This window comes from Lottia gigantea (assembly GCF_000327385.1).
Source record: "Lottia gigantea unplaced genomic scaffold LOTGIsca_157, whole genome shotgun sequence".
Classification (NCBI taxonomy): domain Eukaryota; kingdom Metazoa; phylum Mollusca; class Gastropoda; family Lottiidae; genus Lottia; species Lottia gigantea.
In genome coordinates this window covers 68,699-87,463 of record NW_008707910.1, presented here as the reverse complement: position 1 = coordinate 87,463, position 18,765 = coordinate 68,699, and the positions used below count along the sequence as shown (strand labels likewise).

The window sequence follows — 18,765 nt, the reverse complement described above, 5'->3', positions numbered from 1 at the left end:
CCGGATACAAGGATATCATCTTGGATACAGACAATACCTTCAAGACCTTGGAGATGTCCATGGTTCTTTGAAATATGCTAGGAGATGAAGCAATACCAAAGGGCAATCTTTTGTATCGATAAGTCCTTTATGTGTATTAATAGTTACATATTGTTGACTTTCTTCGTCCAACAACAATTGTTAGTAGGCACAGGTTAAGTCGAGTTTAGAGAATTTGACTCCACCTTGTAACTTCCTAAAAACATCATCCGGTAGTGGAATAGGAGTGACAAAACATTGATTTTATCACCGGAATGTGAATGCAAACAATGTCAGAAGGTTGTAATGGAATATCGGAAAAGTTGGAATTGTAAGTATTTTCTGAAATAATACTAACACCGGAACCAGTATCAAGCTCCATATTTATGTCTACATGATTAATTCTGAATGGAAGAATAATCCCCGAATGATGTGGGTTGATCTTGAACGTTGATACTGAGTCTTGATCTTCTGAGTGTAATTCACCATGAGTGACCCTATGGACAAGTTTCGATGGTTGGATTTCGGATTATGACAGGCAGATGCTCATCACGAGAATAGTCTGATTTTCCACAGCTCAAACAGGAATAGGCTTTGGATTGTGAAGATGGCTTAGTGTCTCTAAATTTCTGGCTGGGGTAACTTGTGTATGCATTGGATGAAGGATTTGATCGGTTGTTAGATCTCTTATTTCTACGTTGAATTTGGTTAACATTCTGTGATGATTGTGATAGTGATTTGGTTGAATTTCAACTATGTCTTTCTCTGCTGTTTCCATGAAGAAGGCTATTTTCAAACAATCTTCCAAAGTTTTGTTTTCAGGCAGCAGTCTTTTCTGGATGGTTGAACTCTTTAGACCACAAACAAATATACCACGCAAGGAATCTTTGAGGAAATTCCCAAATTTACAAGTCTTTTTGGAGAAAATGTTCCTCTAAAATCTCCTTCACTTGAAAGTCTTGTCTGAAGGCAAATCAGGTGAACACAAATCGTACAGCGTGTCATAGGTCATTCCCCCTATGCACGAAATCAATATGGCACGTCTTCTCGAAACTTCTGCGGTGTCCTCTGGAATTTCGTTTGCGACGAAATACTGGTCCAAACAATCTAAATATCGCTTGATATTACCACTGGAGGCTTCAAAAGTTTCAATTTTACCCAGCTGAGACATCTTGGAATTTGCCTCGTCGCCAATATGTTGTGTATTTTAATGACTATATTAATCATGACTTGTTTATTTTAAGCCCAGGAAATTGACTGACAATATGAAGAAGAGTTGAACAAGGGAAGTAACAACAAGGGAAGTAACTAAGTAAATATCAGAACACAATACACAATTAATCAGTACTGTGGCTTACAGTCTTATGACACAACACCTCTCTAATAAAATGAAATGTCCTATGGAATTGATAAAACTTAGAAAACACAGAACTAAAATGTCACTGAAATTGAGACTAAATCTCTTGAATAAGTCTATTTGGTGGATTTACAATTCTTCCTGAACGAGTAGCATTGGCAGGTTGTTGAGCTTCTTTTTGAACAGCTGGTGATGTATTGGATCAGGAGGAATATCATCATTGTTGTTTTCTATACCAAGATCTATATCAGGATCTAGGTGAATGTCGGCATAACCATCAGAATCAATTGAGATGAACCCTTTTGAATATGGTCTTTATGACGCTTCCAAATTCGTTCATCTACGAGTTGAATAATGTAAGTTGAAGGTTCATGATGATCAATAATAGTTCCAGACTGCCATTTATTCTTGGTATTAGGTGCAAAATCTCGAACTATCACGTTCTCTCCCAAGTGAAATAAACGTTGTTTTGCTCGATCATCATGTCGATCCTTCATTGATGATTGACGTTGACAACTTCCATCTTGACATTAGGTCGAACCAAAGCTAATCTTGTGCGCAATTGACGGCCAAAGAATAATTCCGCTGAAGTACGTAAGGTAGTGGATTGTGCAGTACTTCTATAGGTAAGCAGGAAGTTGTCAATAATATGAATGAAAAGTTATTCGGTTGAGAACTTAAAAGTTTGAAAAAATCTCTCTGCTTGTCCATTGGATGCAGGGTGATATGGTGATACATCGTACAGTGGATAAAATTTTTCTTCAGAAAAGATGTATATTCAGCTGAATGAAATGGAGGTCCATTGTCGGAGACAATATTCTCTGGTAAACCATACCTTGCAAAAATATTACGTAAAGCATTAATTGTTGCTTCAGCATTAGTTGTTTTCATAGGACCGTGAACTTCGGGCCATTTGGAATAAGCATCAACTAATATCAGGAAATATTTACTTTCGTGAGTAGCGAAATCAATATGTATACGTTGAAATGGTCTGGAAGGCCATGTCCAAGAAGTAAGAGGAGCCCTTGCTGGTTTATTACGAGTTTGTTGACATCTCTTGCAATCTCTGGCAATTCTTTTTATGTCGATGTCTATGTTGGGCCACCATACATAACTTCTAGCTTGATTTTTCATCTTGACTACACCCATGTGAGATCCATGAAATTCTTGCAGAATGTCAGCTTGTAGATTTCTGGGAATGATAACTCTAAGTCCCCAGAGCAAACAACCTCGCTCAATGGAAAGTTCATTCTTACGATGGAAATAAGGCTTCTTGACAATTTTCCATCCATCCTGATTCTATGAGTCGGATCACCTTGGATAATACTGGGTTAACACTATTTGGTTTGGATATCTGAGTAGATGTGACTGGAAGTTTGTCTAAACGTGAAGATACTGAATAAATAGTTTCTTCTACAGATCTATCTGCGGTATAAGACAGCGGAAGTCTTGACAGCGCATCAACTTTAGCTATATATTCGGACGTAAACTTTCTACCATAGAGGTACATATAGAACTTGGAAACACCAAACAGTGGCTAAAGCTTCTTTCTCGATTTGGCTGTAATTTTTCTCAGCAGAATTGAGTGAACTTGATGTGTATGCAATAGGTCGATCACAGTCATCAGGAAACTTGTGAGAAATTACAGCTCTTATACCATACTGACTTGCATCACATTCTAGGATGATGGGAAGACTTTGATTATAATGAACCAATACATGTGATGAGGATAAAGCAGACTGGAAGCTTTCTGGCAAGCAACTGTCCATTTCCAGGATCTGCCTTTCTGGAGTAACTGGTTTAAAGGATGAAGTAAGGTACTCAAGGATGGTATGAATTTACCATGATAATTAACCATGCCAAGAAAGGCTCTAAGTTGAGTGACAGTCTCAGGAACTGGAGCGTCCTTGATAGCTCTAATCTTGTCGTCAGTAGGTGAAATTCCATCTTTGGATATGATGAATCCTATATAAGTGACAGATTCTTGAAGAAATCTTCATTTCCGAAGTTTGAGACGGAGTCTATATTTAGATAGTCTCTGGAAAACAGCTAGATTGGATAAATGTTGTTTTCGTCTGTGCCGGATACAAGGATATCATCTTGGATACAGACAATACCTTCAAGACCTTGGAGATGTCCATGGTTCTTTGAAATATGCTAGGAGATGAAGCAATACCAAAGGGCAATCTTTTGTATCGATAAGTCCTTTATGTGTATTAATAGTTACATATTGTTGACTTTCTTCGTCCAACAACAATTGTTAGTAGGCACAGGTTAAGTCGAGTTTAGAGAATTTGACTCCACCTTGTAACTTCCTAAAAACATCATCCGGTAGTGGAATAGGAGTGACAAAACATTGATTTTATCACCGGAATGTGAATGCAAACAATGTCAGAAGGTTGTAATGGAATATCGGAAAAGTTGGAATTGTAAGTATTTTCTGAAATAATACTAACACCGGAACCAGTATCAAGCTCCATATTTATGTCTACATGATTAATTCTGAATGGAAGAATAATCCCCGAATGATGTGGGTTGATCTTGAACGTTGATACTGAGTCTTGATCTTCTGAGTGTAATTCACCATGAGTGACCCTATGGACAAGTTTCGATGGTTGGATTTCGGATTATGACAGGCAGATGCTCATCACGAGAATAGTCTGATTTTCCACAGCTCAAACAGGAATAGGCTTTGGATTGTGAAGATGGCTTAGTGTCTCTAAATTTCTGGCTGGGGTAACTTGTGTATGCATTGGATGAAGGATTTGATCGGTTGTTAGATCTCTTATTTCTACGTTGAATTTGGTTAACATTCTGTGATGATTGTGATAGTGATTTGGTTGAATTTCAACTATGTCTTTCTCTGCTGTTTCCATGAAGAAGGCTATTTTCAAACAATCTTCCAAAGTTTTGTTTTCAGGCAGCAGTCTTTTCTGGATGGTTGAACTCTTTAGACCACAAACAAATATACCACGCAAGGAATCTTTGAGGAAATTCCCAAATTTACAAGTCTTTTTGGAGAAAATGTTCCTCTAAAATCTCCTTCACTTGAAAGTCTTGTCTGAAGGCAAATCAGGTGAACACAAATCGTACAGCGTGTCATAGGTCATTCCCCCTATGCACGAAATCAATATGGCACGTCTTCTCGAAACTTCTGCGGTGTCCTCTGGAATTTCGTTTGCGACGAAATACTGGTCCAAACAATCTAAATATCGCTTGATATTACCACTGGAGGCTTCAAAAGTTTCAATTTTACCCAGCTGAGACATCTTGGAATTTGCCTCGTCGCCAATATGTTGTGTATTTTAATGACTATATTAATCATGACTTGTTTATTTTAAGCCCAGGAAATTGACTGACAATATGAAGAAGAGTTGAACAAGGGAAGTAACAACAAGGGAAGTAACTAAGTAAATATCAGAACACAATACACAATTAATCAGTACTGTGGCTTACAGTCTTATGACACAACACCTCTCTAATAAAATGAAATGTCCTATGGAATTGATAAAACTTAGAAAACACAGAACTAAAATGTCACTGAAATTGAGACTAAATCTCTTGAATAAGTCTATTTGGTGGATTTACAATTCTTCCTGAACGAGTAGCATTGGCAGGTTGTTGAGCTTCTTTTTGAACAGCTGGTGATGTATTGGATCAGGAGGAATATCATCATTGTTGTTTTCTATACCAAGATCTATACAACAGTGATATTGGTCTAATGTTCTCTAATAGTTTCTTCTTATCTTTATTTTTTTAAAATTAACACTTTCATTCCCCTTCTAAGTGATCTTGGTAATAAAAGGTTATTATTTCAAGCAAAGGTGAAGGCGTTAAAAGTCAAAAATGATAATTCAGTAAATTGTAAAATCTATTCCTTTTTTTAATTAAAAAGACCAAACAGTTTTTACCGTTATCTCATATTGGCCAAAGTAGTGACCTATCTTTTTGCAAAATATTATGGGTGACAAATATACTTTGTACGTTATGATAAATTGCAAATATATAACCCGAATGTACCACGCCCATCCAAAACATATTGTCATACTTGTTATTATGTCCTAGATTTCATTGACGAGTTATCAGAGCAGCACAGAGGATACAGCTCTTTTAAAAAAAATAAGGTAGTTGTTTTCAAAAGTGGGTTTACTGAACTTTAGGTCCCTGTTTGCTTGAAAAGACGTTGGATTTGGTTGAATTTGAGGTACATGTGATCTACATCATCATCATCATCAATGTAATCGTGAATGAAAGTCATATTGATATTGACTTAAAGAAATAACTAAAAAAAAAACAATGGTATACATCGAATCCATAAGTTGGCAACAGATCGATTTGGGAGACTGTTGGACGCCCAAACGTTACGTAAACCCGCGATATATGAAGATGAAATTTATGTTGTGTTTTTTTTTCTTCATAAACATATCACAGTTATTGTAAGTGAGTTTTCATGTTTAGGAAAGGATACAATATTGATGATGCAGCAAGGCATGACCCACTTTGGACGGGACGTTCGTTACTTTCATGAAAGGAGAAACAATTCAGTTACTGTTTTTATTTTTTATTATGACACCTCACATTCCACACACACAGTTCACAAATAATTCATTGGATGCGTTAGATAATGATTATACAAAATGCAATATGGGTATACAAAGGACGTAGTTATACAATGAAAGGACGTGGTTTAGCTGTAAAGACAAAAAATACCTATTTACTAACATCCCCCGTGATACTGCGCATGAGTATAGAACCTATCCTTTCTGAACTCCCAACCAACCTTACGTTGGACAGCATTATCAAACTAGTAGAAGCATGTATCGATTCAACCTACTTCACGTGGAAAACTGATTTCTATGAACAGATACATGGACTCCCTAAGGGATCACCGATCAGCCCCTTGTTAACCGAGGTATACATGACTCAGTTTGAAGAATCAGCCCTTGCCTCGGCGCCTTTCCAACTCCTTTACTGGGTGCGAAAAATCGACAATACGTTTGTGATGATGAACCCTGACGATGACCTTCAGCTGTTATTGAACCACCTCAACAATATCCACCCCGCATGAAATTCACAGTAGAACACGAGTCCGAAAACATGCAGATATCCTTCCTTGATGTTTTAGTTCACAGATCCTCCAACAGCCTCCATACCGCAGTATACCGCAAACCTACCCATACAGACCAGTACATTCATAACAGTTCCTGCCATCCCACCAAACTGAAAACAGGTATCATGAAGAAATCAACCACCTACAGTAAGTACTTACAGAATACAACAATTATCCAGCAAAGATGGTAAACCAATCCATCACAAAGACACTAACTCCTACCTGCAGGAGGATCCTGATGATATCAGGCACAAATCCGTGTTGCTTTACTTGGATCTCATACCAAGTTTAATCAAGATCGTATAAAAAGCGTAGTCTCTATCAGGCCTACAAGCTAAATTAGACGCATTGAGTTAATTCAAGGGCAATAACTCCAAAAACCGTTCACCTGATTTCAACTTGACTGAGATCTTGTCTATATATACATGCATACCGAGTTTCATCGTGATCAGATAAAAACTGCACCCTGTATCCTAACAACAAGCCAAATGTACTAAATCAAGGGCAATAACTCCAAAACCGTTCATCTGATTGTGACCAAATTCAAACTCATCAATATATACATGCATACTAAGTTTCATCAATATCGAATAAAAACTTTAATCTATAGCGTGCCTGAAAGCCAAATTTAACATATTTTTACTAAGTCAAGGGCAATAACTCTAAAATCGTTCATCTAATTACTGCCAATTTCAAACTTAACCGAAATCTCATCAATATATACATTCATAAATTTCAATCAAGATGGGATCAAAATTCTAACGTTCATTGGGCATATTTTAACGCATTTTTAATGAGTCAAGGGCAATAACTCTGAAACCGTTTATCTGATTATTACCAATTGCGACTGAGGTCTCATCAATATCTAAAAGTATACTAAGTTTCATCAAGATCGGATAAAAATTACAGCCTTTATCGTGCATACAAGCCAAATTTAAGGCGTTTTAACTAAGTCAAGGGCAATAACTCTGAAACCGTTATTCCGATTTTTACCAATTTCAAACCTGACCGAGATTTCATCAATATATACATGCATACTAAGTTTCATCAAGATCGGATAAAAATTGCAGCCCTTATCATGCATACAAGCCAAATTGAATGTGTTTTTACTAAGTCAACGGCAATAACTCTGAAACCGTTCATCCGATTATTACCAATTTCGAACTTGACCGAGATCTCATCAATATACCAAGTTTCATCAAGATCAGATACAAACTGTAGCCTCTATCGTACATACAACAAATATGGACGTACGGACCGACCGACCGGTTTTCTCCTTTTTGGTTTATCAAATAAGGCTTTAGACAAGTCAAATTCAGTGTGATTTTCCTTAGAATTTTGACCACTGATTATTGTCATTTCTGACTTCGGTCCCGAAGTCGATGAATTCGCCATTTCTGCTTACAGAAAACAGACGACAGATTTCTCGATGACCGAAAAGGTGGGTGAATCTTTCTTATAAAGAAAGTCACTAAAGATTTTTAGTTTTACCAGCTTTCTAGGAAACTAAAAAATTCGAGTAATTCAGACGTTCAGACACACGTCTTGAAACTTCGAAAGCGGCATGCAAAGTGATTGAAAGCGCGCGTGCTACATCTCATGTGACCGGAAGCTCACGTCATACAGCAAGGTATAAATACATACTCATCACTAATGACATCTTTAACATTCTGATAACTAATGACATATTTCATTAATATTGACAGAACTTCAAGTACCTGTGGTCCAGTAATGCTACTACTTCTGGACATAGTACTTTAGTGTTCCACAAGGTTATATGACTCCATCATCCAGCGCAATACAGTTTATGTTGCAACTTTAATCATTATCAGGCTAACCTTAAAAATATCTTTGTTGCGGATTTCATGGGATATAGTCTTTTACCAGGCAGGTTAGAAATAATTTTTTTTCATCAAGTTAGCCACCAGGAAATTTCGGGAACTTTTTCTCGTCACAACTGTAAAAAAACCCTTGTTGAGGATTTCGTAACCATTATAGATTCACCAGGCAGGAGAAATTTTTTTTTGCTTTTCTATGTGCAGATGACCCAAATGAAATCATCTGAAAAAATACCAAAAAAAAAACTAAGCTTTGTTGGAAAGGTTTTAATCAAGAACAAGAATCAGTGGTTCAGGTGGTGGCTTTCCTTTTCCTCCCAGCTTGTGGACCTCGTTTAAGCGGTTCCAGGCCCCTGTCCCTACATGTTGGACAAATTGGCAGCAAAATTTTGTACTGGGTCTTTAATGCTGCTTCAACCTTACCTGCATTTGATCCACAATGACAGCAGACTGTGAGGGATCCCTTCCTGGAACTGTAAAAGGCCCATTCAACAGGACTGGCACACGATATCCCAAGCCGTGAGAAGACAACCCCATCCAAGGGATGACCTGAAAAGAGAGAGAGAGGAAATATCACAATAACAGATACATGTACTTGTTCAAAGAAAACCATGGTCTCAAATCAGAAATTTGTTGTTATTGCATACTTGGATAATTTGACACAAACTCCTAGTAGTAACTAAGAGGAAAGTAGGTAGGGCCTAGGTGTACAATAACCAACTCAGTTAATGCACGGCTGTAGCTTCACCCCTTTTTGACACTTCAATTTTCATTGGATAAAACAGTAAAGTGATCTTATTTATGTTACAAGTAATATATACCACAAACAAACTCATCCTAACGGATTCGTTTGTTTAAATATGTTAACTCGTAAGAACAGAGGTATAAATAGTACTTAATTGCCAAAGACTTAATTTGTCTCAATTCATTCATATATACCCTCAGGTGATATTATACTTCCACAGATGAAATCATGGAAACTAAGTATCCGTAGCAGACTATTCATCTTTCTGGTTGAGAGGTCTTTGTTACTGTACAAGCACCTTGGCTTTTCACATTCCCAACACTTGGCTACATGTCTAACATTCTGGCCCGTCAATAAAGATGCTTGGCATTTCTGTATGAAGATAAAAGGTGGCATATGATAAGAAAATTAGTCAAGTATACTACACAGGTTGACATTAACCATATTCTCAATTTCAGGTCTTACCTGTTCTTCTGCAGTCACAGCTTTCGTGGAGAATTTGACAGAGGGTCTGTTTTCATCTGTTGTCTCTGTACCATAAACAATACTGAAATCTTTGTAATTACTATCATCACCCACTACTGGATCTGGCAACCAATCTGGATCAGAATTGTCAGTTCTTTGGCAGCACTCTTCATCATTACATTTCCGTATCTTAAAGATAAAACAAAATTGTTATCTCAGGAATGAATTTCAAGAAATGAAATTCAAGACCAGGTTAGCTGTAATAAATGAACGAAGAGCAATAGAACGAAGCAAGCAGCAATAATTTCTGATCAATAGAGGACTTTCATGTAAGAAGCAAAACCACCTTCGTTAAGTAAAAACATGCACTGAGAAAAATCTTTATTAATAGCAGGGATTAACCTAACCTGAAAACAATAATGTCGTTCTTTACAGTGTTTCTCTTTGAAAGCTTCGTACTGTTTTTTGTTTTTCACTTGCTGTTGTTGAAGTTTCCCTACTTCAAGTTGGTTGTCTATTGAAATGGCTGTCTGCCACACTTTATTTATGTCTTCAGGTGACGATGGTGGGTAAACCACAAAGGTTCTCTCTTTCAGCGAGCAGCGCTGCATTCTCTCAGCAATGACTTGTGTAACTGGTGCCATTGATTGCTTCCACTCTTCTTTGATGAAAGCTTCCTTTTTACGAATGCTTTCTACAGTATTACATGACTTTAGTGCCTTCTCTACTTCTTCTGAACAGTTGCTCCTTTCAATAGCTACATTTTGTAGAGCAACATTCAGGATAGACATTACCCTTTCAACAGGATTGATATAGCTTTGACCAGGGGCTGTTCTTGCTGCAACTAATAGATCAACATTGGTATGTCTGAAAACATGAATCAAAGAGTTTTACAGACTCGAATGTTGATATATGATCAGGACCACCATCAGCGAAAAGGAGTAAGGTGTTGATATTTCCTCGACGGTCCTCTGGCAGACTATCCCAGTACTGACAGACCTCAGCAGCAAATCTGTTTGGGGAACTTGCCTCAAATACTGAGTCTTTTAGAGTCAATGACACCTGACCTCTGTAAAATGATTCTTCAGTTACATCAGGGATACTGATATCAAGTATGACACTGGGTACAATACTTCCTTTCTGTAGAACATCATGATCTAGTGCTGCAAGGGTAACTTCAGTAGGTGCAATAGACTGTTTACCTCTCACACCACTTGATATAGCCAATCCTGGTTCACCGACTGGTATCTTTGCTTTGTCATCAGCACTCATTAGAATGCACCTGTCTCCACCAAGGTGTACAGCAAGAGATCTCATATACTTCCATTGTGCAGCAGCATAATGAGCATCAGGATGACTTTGACGGAGCTGTCGAGACTGGACCTTATGCTTGAGATTTACCCGACCAGTGTAGTGTTTTGCCACTTCAGAACATGTGTTAGGAGGGGCAAATGATAAGTACACTGTTGACTCAGATGGAACAGGAACACCATCAGGTAAGCTGAGTCTCACTTGTTTGATCAAATCTGGCACAGAAAGAAACTGTGACATATGAGCAACCCCATGTCGTCGATCATCTGCAGCAACCAATTCTTCAATCAATTTATTCAGCACACTGAAGAACTGATCAAAAGTTTCACTAGGGCGACCTTTGTTGAGATGTCTGAGATCTAAGATCATATCTGGTTGCTCAGTAGATATTGCCAGCTTTATCCTCTCATCCATTGCAGGATGCTGGTCAGCACTGGCTCCAAGGTCAGTTGGCTATACAGTGATCTAAGAACATGGGGTGGAATGCTAGTTTGCAAACATGACATTTCCTTAGTGAATACTGCTCTCATGGCTCGGGTATGATATTCCGGGAGAGATGGTCTCAACAGCTCTAGTAATCTTGCAGACATTGTCATGCATTCATTCTGTGACCTTGAGGAAGGAACCTTCCAGAGAAACACCAATATACCTGTCCCACCACCAGGATCATACCTTAAATCAAACAAGCATTAACTAATTTAAGACTATGACTGAGGTATCACACATGCTTCCACCTTAACTCTTGAATTAGATACCTAAAGCTTAACACAGATTCAAAGTTCAAGGAAAATTGCAAGTCAAAATTCATCCTATGTTTCTGAAATTTCATGTTCATAGATGAATTTCAGATTAATATTGCTGCCCAAGAATAAAATTTAACATTTGCAAGATACAAATTAATGTATCAACAGGTAAGTTTCACTATCAATACTAACCGGAGAACATCAACAGGAAAAGACAGAGTTATATCTTGCAGAAACCGGTGCTTCTGGCAGGCTGACATGGATTTACAATAGACATCAGGATCAAGATAATGAGGTTGGTAGACTTCACTTGTGATCAAGGAATCCTCTATCATTTGGTGAGACTTCTTGCAAATACCAAATGGTCCAGCTGGATGGTGTTGTACTGATGCATTGTCAGAGATCTAAAAGACAAAAGTGAAGACGCTTACAGCTTACATATCACGAAGACAAAATGTGTTAAAATCAATGGTAGTATCAAAAAGGCTACCGAGATTACCGGTAAATCATAAGTCTTAAGTAATTATTTTCCATCAGAATAGTCTAAACGTACTATACATGAAGCTTGGTCTACCACCTACCTGACGTGCTGGTATCAACTTTGACTGGTATTCCTGTTGGCGCTTGTTGTGATTATCCAGGTACAGGGCAACTTGCTCCAGTAGTGCTGCAAGGGTCTCTATGCTTGACTTTAAATTCTTATCCCAAGATATGGTCAATGGCTTACCTATCAGAGTAATAAGATTCCTGCTGTGACTCTCAAGGATACTTTTAGTAAGTCTTGGCTTAGTTTTCCACTTTTGCCATTGTTGGAACCCATCAAATTTGCCAACATCAAACATGGCAGGAAAATCTTCAGTTATCTCAGATTCTGTTGCTCTTCTCTGTTTTATGATTTCCTTTCTGCCATCAAGATACCACAGGCAATTTGTGAGTAAACGAATGTGATACTGTACGTCACTGGGTACCATGTCATAGGGGAAATCCAAATCATTACCACATTGCTGGAGAAATGAGTTATGGAGTTGGTCTTTAGCATTTTTTTTCTTCTACTTTATTAGCCGGCTTTTTCATGGTTCGGTCCGACATCATCATGTTGAAAGCATTCTTTGGCTTTTCAGATGCATGGCTAGGTGTAACATCACCCCCTGGTGTTAAAAGGGGCAAGAAGGTTGACAAGTTATTGCCATGGTGATGAGCCGGGCTGCTGCTACTACCACCACTGGCACTAGACATAACATTCTCAAGCGAGAAACTAATGTATTTGATATTGGGGGAAAAGTTCAGGATCTCGTTAATCTTTTCGTCGACATCCACGACCATACGTGATGTTGATGAGAGGCGCGACGATGAGGACGGCATTTCATCATAAACTTCAACCAACAAACCTGTCGATCCTGATGTGTCATGGCTCTCCGTATCAAGCGTGTGATCGTTCACTAACTTGTCGAACAGGTGCAGTTCAAAACGGCAGAGTGTCAAAGGCAGGAGTGCCTTGTGGTCGCTGCTGTCATCAGATATTCTGGCTTTGACCGCCACACTTAACAACTTATTACTTGTCAAATTCGCCATCACCGCTTGCAAGCTTTCTCAATTCCTCCCTCTTGTTTTCAGTGGCCTTGACCAGATGGGGAAGGCACCGCGTCATCGAACGGGCGCCATGCAAATCAGAATTCCCGTATTCCCATCCTTATCTGTTATTAGTCATTTAAGGAATGAATGTGGATCTTGTTATCGTTATGGGGAAATAAACGCTGGTTTATACATTGGTTTATCTTTTGTGATAAAATACGCTAAAATGTTATATCTGTCAATCAAGTTCACCGCCCCGCCCCTAACAATATAATGAGATAAACGACTGAATTCGAATGGCATATTCAGCGTGGTAAACACTGGTCATAGAATTAAATTATAAAAAATGGCCATAATGAGATAAACGACGGAGTTCGAATGGCATATTCAGCGTGGTAAACACTGGTCATAGAATAAAATTACAAGAAATGGTCATAATGAGATAAGCGACGGAGTTCGAATGGCATATTCAGCGTGGTAAACACTGGTCATAGATTACAATAAAATTATAAGAGATGGTCATAATTTGGCAGTAGCGATACATGCTGGATTTATAGTCTGTACGGAAATAAGTAGATTTTTTTTACGTTTTCATGCAGGGGATACGTACGCATAATATTTTTTTTAGTGAAAATCTCCCACACGGCACTTTTTACGTTATTTCAAAACGACCCGGCCGGGAAATCCGCAACAGAGATAATTTTAAGGTTGGCCCAACTACTACAACTACCAAAAACTACCTAGTTTGTGATATCAGCATCCGCTGGAAGCGGACGTTAACTTGTCATCTACCAAAAACTACCTAGTTTGTGATATCAGTATCCGCTGGAAGCGAACGTTAACTTGTCATTTACCAACAACTACCTTGTTTGTACGTTAACTTGTCATCTACCAACAACTACCTAGTTTGTGATATCAATATCCGCTGGAAGCGAACGTTAACTTGTCATCTACCAACAACTACCTAGTTTGTGATATCAGTATCCGCTGGAAGTGGACGTTAACTTGTCATCTACCAACAACTACCTAGTCTGTGATATCAGTATCCGCTGGAAGCGAACGTTAACTTGTCATCTACCAACAACTACCTAGTTTGTGATATCAGTATCCACTGGAAGGGAACGTTAACTTGTCATCTACCAAAAACTACCTAGATTGTGATATCACTATCTGCTGGAAGCGAACGTTAACTTGTCATCTACTAACAACTACCTAGTTTGTGATATCAGTATCCGCCGGAAGCGAACGTTAACTTGTCATCTACCAACAACTACCGAGTTTGTGATATCAGTATCCGCTGGAAGCGAACGTTAACTTGTCATCTACCAACAACTACCTAGTTTGTGATATCAGTATCCGCTGGAAGCGAACGTTAACTTGTCATCTACCAACAACTACCTTGTTTGTGATATCAGTATCCGCTGGAAGCGAACGTTAACTTGTCATCTACCAACAACTACCTAGTTTGTGATATCAGCATCCGCTGGAAGCGAACGTTAACTTGTCATCTACCAACAACTACCTAGTCTGTGATATCAGCATCCACTGGAAGCGAACGTTAACTTGTCATCTACCAACAACTACCTTGTTTGTGATATCAGTTAGCTGGAAGCGAACGTTAACTTGTCATCTACCAACCTCTACCTTGTTTGTGATATCAGCATCCGCTGGAAGCGAACGTTAACTTGTCATCTACCAACAACTACCTAGTTTGTGATATCAGCATCTACTGAAAGCGAACGTTAATTTGTCATCTACCTGCCTACCTACTTATGTCTGGAGCACATGATAATATCAGAGTCAAAAAATTTGCCAGTGTCATTGATCTACAACAGTCCTACAACAAAATCGGAAGTGATAGGGAGATATCTGGCATGTTTGATTGAAAGACGTTCTGCCGTGCCTTGTCATTAAGTACATGTATGTGGGTGATCTGCATAAATTGTCATGATCTATTTAAAGCTCAACCAATAGAAATGTATCACATGCGCAATTCTGGATGACATAATGTTTACGGTAGCACTACAGAAAGCCGAATGAGACACCCCAGTGGCATAAAAAATCAGTAAATGTGCGCTGACCTTTTAGCAAGTGAAACATTGAGTTAATAAATAGTATATGTATATCAGATTATCTCGTGCTATTTTACCTATTACAACTTCTTATAAACAGTATAAATAACATGGTATTGAGAAAATTAAAAAAATCTTGAACACTTGAGGATTATCAAATAACTTGTTGTATCTGTATAATCATATAGTTTATAAATTGTTAATAATGATATGTATTTAAAAACATCAGTGTTTAAAATCAATAAACATCTCATCATATAAAATACTGAGTTATTATTAAACACTGGTGTCAAAATACAGTTTTTTATCAATTCACATCATGAATATTTATGTAAATTCACATTTCTATGAATATTATCATATCTTTTCATCTGCTTTAAAGGGATTGTATAGAGATTCCCTACATTTTTTATGTGTATCGGGGTCACCAATAGCCTCAATTTGCATTATTCCAATTCTCAGTCAGAGGTCTGTGTTTCCTGTTGATGACATCACTAATCTCCTTTAGTAAGGGCCTTATGTGATACGAGCACATTTTGCAATTAGTGAGCACATTTTGCAATCAGTGAGCACATTTTGCAATTAGTGAGCACATTTTGCAACTAGTGACGTCATCAAACACTTATATTTTGTAGAATTGCAGGAACCACAGACATCTGACTGAAAATGGGAATGGTGCAAAAAAGTGCACTTTTACATCAAACCAACTTCCTTTAAGAAGAGAGTACTTCTACATTCCCTAGCGTGTACAGAAGTTAAAAACCCATGAAACTTAACTAGTGAACTGTCATTAACAGAATATTGTTATTGTCGAACACAGTAGGCTACAAAAAATATCATAGAATAGATAGAATAACAGAGTACTTACCACAGAAGACCATCTGAAGGTAAAGTTTTACTTCCATCAGCTTCAACTATACCAGATAGTGGGTTCTTTAGATAGACTACCACATGGTCCTAGAGTAACAAAAATAAATTATAATTAACAGGGACATCCAAGATTTCATCTTCATCTTTCATGTCAAGCTATTATGAACTTTGTCTAATACCTTGACTGCAATAGTCATCTTTCTTGTATCACATCTTCACGATGTCAAGCTATCACAACCGTTATATCTTATAAGGTTTCATAGAAGTTTGTAAATGAAGCAATTTGATTGGATTGTACGCTAGCGAATACAGCCAATCAGACGCTTTGACAGTAAGTCTGTGAACGCAAAGCCATAATGTCTATATTTTTCTGTTGCAGGCTCGGCCTGGCTGTATTCACTGGCGTACAATCCAATCAATCGCTCCATTCTGTGAAACAACAATAGTGGCTATTGCGGTCAAGGTATAAGTATGTAGTTTGTCTGAGTTACTGATTAAGTCGAGAAATAGTCTAGATGTAGTAACAGGATACCTTTTTTGGAAACAAATACTTATTTCTAGAACAGAGATTCATTTTTTTTATCCTTTGCAATATATTTTACTTTTTTTAAAAAGCAGCTATGAGTCTTACTTCGGTGTGGCTTTTTAATAAAATATGTTTTTTGCATTATCATAAAAAATAGATTTGAAAACAATGTACATATCCATTAAATAAGTATACAGAAAAAAACAATCTTCCTTCCTGCACTGATTTTCTCTGAATCCGAGTCAAAATTCATCATGTCATAGAATAAATAATATGTATGATTTCCCCAGAGTGTAATAATAATACAATGTTTTAATGATATGATTTATCAGCATATGGTTTTTCATCTTCATAATGTCAAGCTTATACAAACTGTGTCTCCACAATATCAAGCCACAAGCTATTACAAACTTCATCTTCACAATGTCAAGCTATTACAAACTTCATCTTCACAATGTCAAGCTATTACAAACTGTGTCTCCAAAATATCAAGTTATTACAAACTTCATCTTCACAATGTAAAGCTATTACAAACTTCATCTTCACAATGTCTAGCTATTACAAACTTCATCTTCATAATGTCAAGCTTATACAAACTGTCTCTCCACAATATCAAGCCACAAGCTATTAGAAACTTCATCTTCACAATGTCAAGCTATTACAAACTTCATCTTCACAATGTCAAGCTATTACAAACTGTGTCTCCAAAATATCAAGTTATTACAAACTTCATCTTCACAATGTAAAGCTATTACAAACTTCATCTTCACAATGTCTAGCTATTACAAACTTCATCTTCATAATGTCAAGCTTATACAAACTGTCCCTCCACAATATCAAGCCACAAGCTATTACAAACTTCATCTTCACAATGTCAAGCTATTACAAACTTCATCTTCACAATGTCAAGCTATTACAAACTTCATCTTCATAATGTCAAGCTAATACAAACTACATCTTCACAATGTCAATCTATTACAAACTTTGTCTTCACAATGTCAAGCAATAACAAACTTCATCTTCACAATGTCAATCTATTACAAACTTCATCTTCATAATGTCAAGCTAATACAAACTGTGTCTCCACAATATCAAGTCACAAGCTATTACAAACTTCATCTTCACAATGTCAAGCTAATACAAACTACATCTTCACAATGTCAATCTATTACAAACTTCATCTTCACAATGTCAAGCAATAACAAACTTCATCTTCACAATGTCAATCTATTACAAACTTCATCTTCACAATAATGACATAAGGCCTAATTGTGGGACTTTGCTTTCAAATATGTGCAAGAATAGATAATCGGCTCTAGAAGTCGTATTGTTCGGTCGATTTTCTTTGGGTTTGCAGTTTTGGAATCTACTGTTAAAATCTGACAGAATAGCAGTTTCAAAATTTCAAAATTCGAAAATTTGTCGCAGACATTTTTTGGCCGATTTTCGAAATTTTTGGACCATTTTTCAGTTTTTTTCGGATTAATCTGAAATTTTGATAAAAGATGCATGTCACTAATGTAAACCATTTGACGTATTCAAAATTTTTGCGTCACTTCCGGTTAAAGTGGAAAATCGATTTTCACTTCCGGTTGAATAACTTCCGGTGTGATTGAGATTTCATTTCTTCTCGCAAGATGGTTAAATTATCATCTTTTGAAGGTACAACAGACTTATCTTTTTGTACTTCGGTGGACTAAGAATCACTGCCTCGATTGGGCTTAGACAATATGTCGGTTTTCTGACCTTCGACTTTTTCACTCGCTCTCAACAACTCCTTATTTTTACCACTCAGTCTGTTTGGACTTTGAGATTTACCACCAGAACTGGTCACAGTGGCAGACGCAGGTTTTCTCCTTTTTGGTTTATCAAATAAGGCTTTAGACAAGTCAAATTCAGTGTGATTTTCCTTAGAATTTTGACCACTGATTATTGTCATTTCTGACTTCGGTCCCGAAGTCGATGAATTCGCCATTTCTGCTTACAGAAAATTGACGACAGATTTCTCGATGACCGAAAAGGTGGATAAATCTTTCTTATAAAGAAAGTCACTAAAGATTTTTAATTTTACCAGCTTACTAGGAAACTAAAAAATTCGAGTAATTCAGACGTTCAGACACACGACTTGAAACTTCGAA

At 37.4% G+C, this 18,765-nt stretch overlaps 1 protein-coding gene across 1 annotated transcript; it reads right to left on the bottom strand.

The window, feature by feature from the left end:
• Positions 1-7,055: 7,055 nt before the first annotated feature.
• Positions 7,056-12,949, bottom strand: LOTGIDRAFT_173358 (hypothetical protein; the record flags this gene model as incomplete). Its single annotated transcript, XM_009050836.1, has 9 exons — positions 7,056-7,100; positions 8,747-8,872; positions 9,534-9,722; positions 9,941-10,400; positions 10,432-11,281; positions 11,494-11,516; positions 11,780-11,991; positions 12,169-12,591; positions 12,641-12,949. The coding sequence occupies 9 exons, from the start codon at positions 12,947-12,949 to the stop codon at positions 7,056-7,058; spliced, it is 2,637 nt and encodes an 878-aa protein (XP_009049084.1).
• Positions 12,950-18,765: the final 5,816 nt, after the last annotated feature.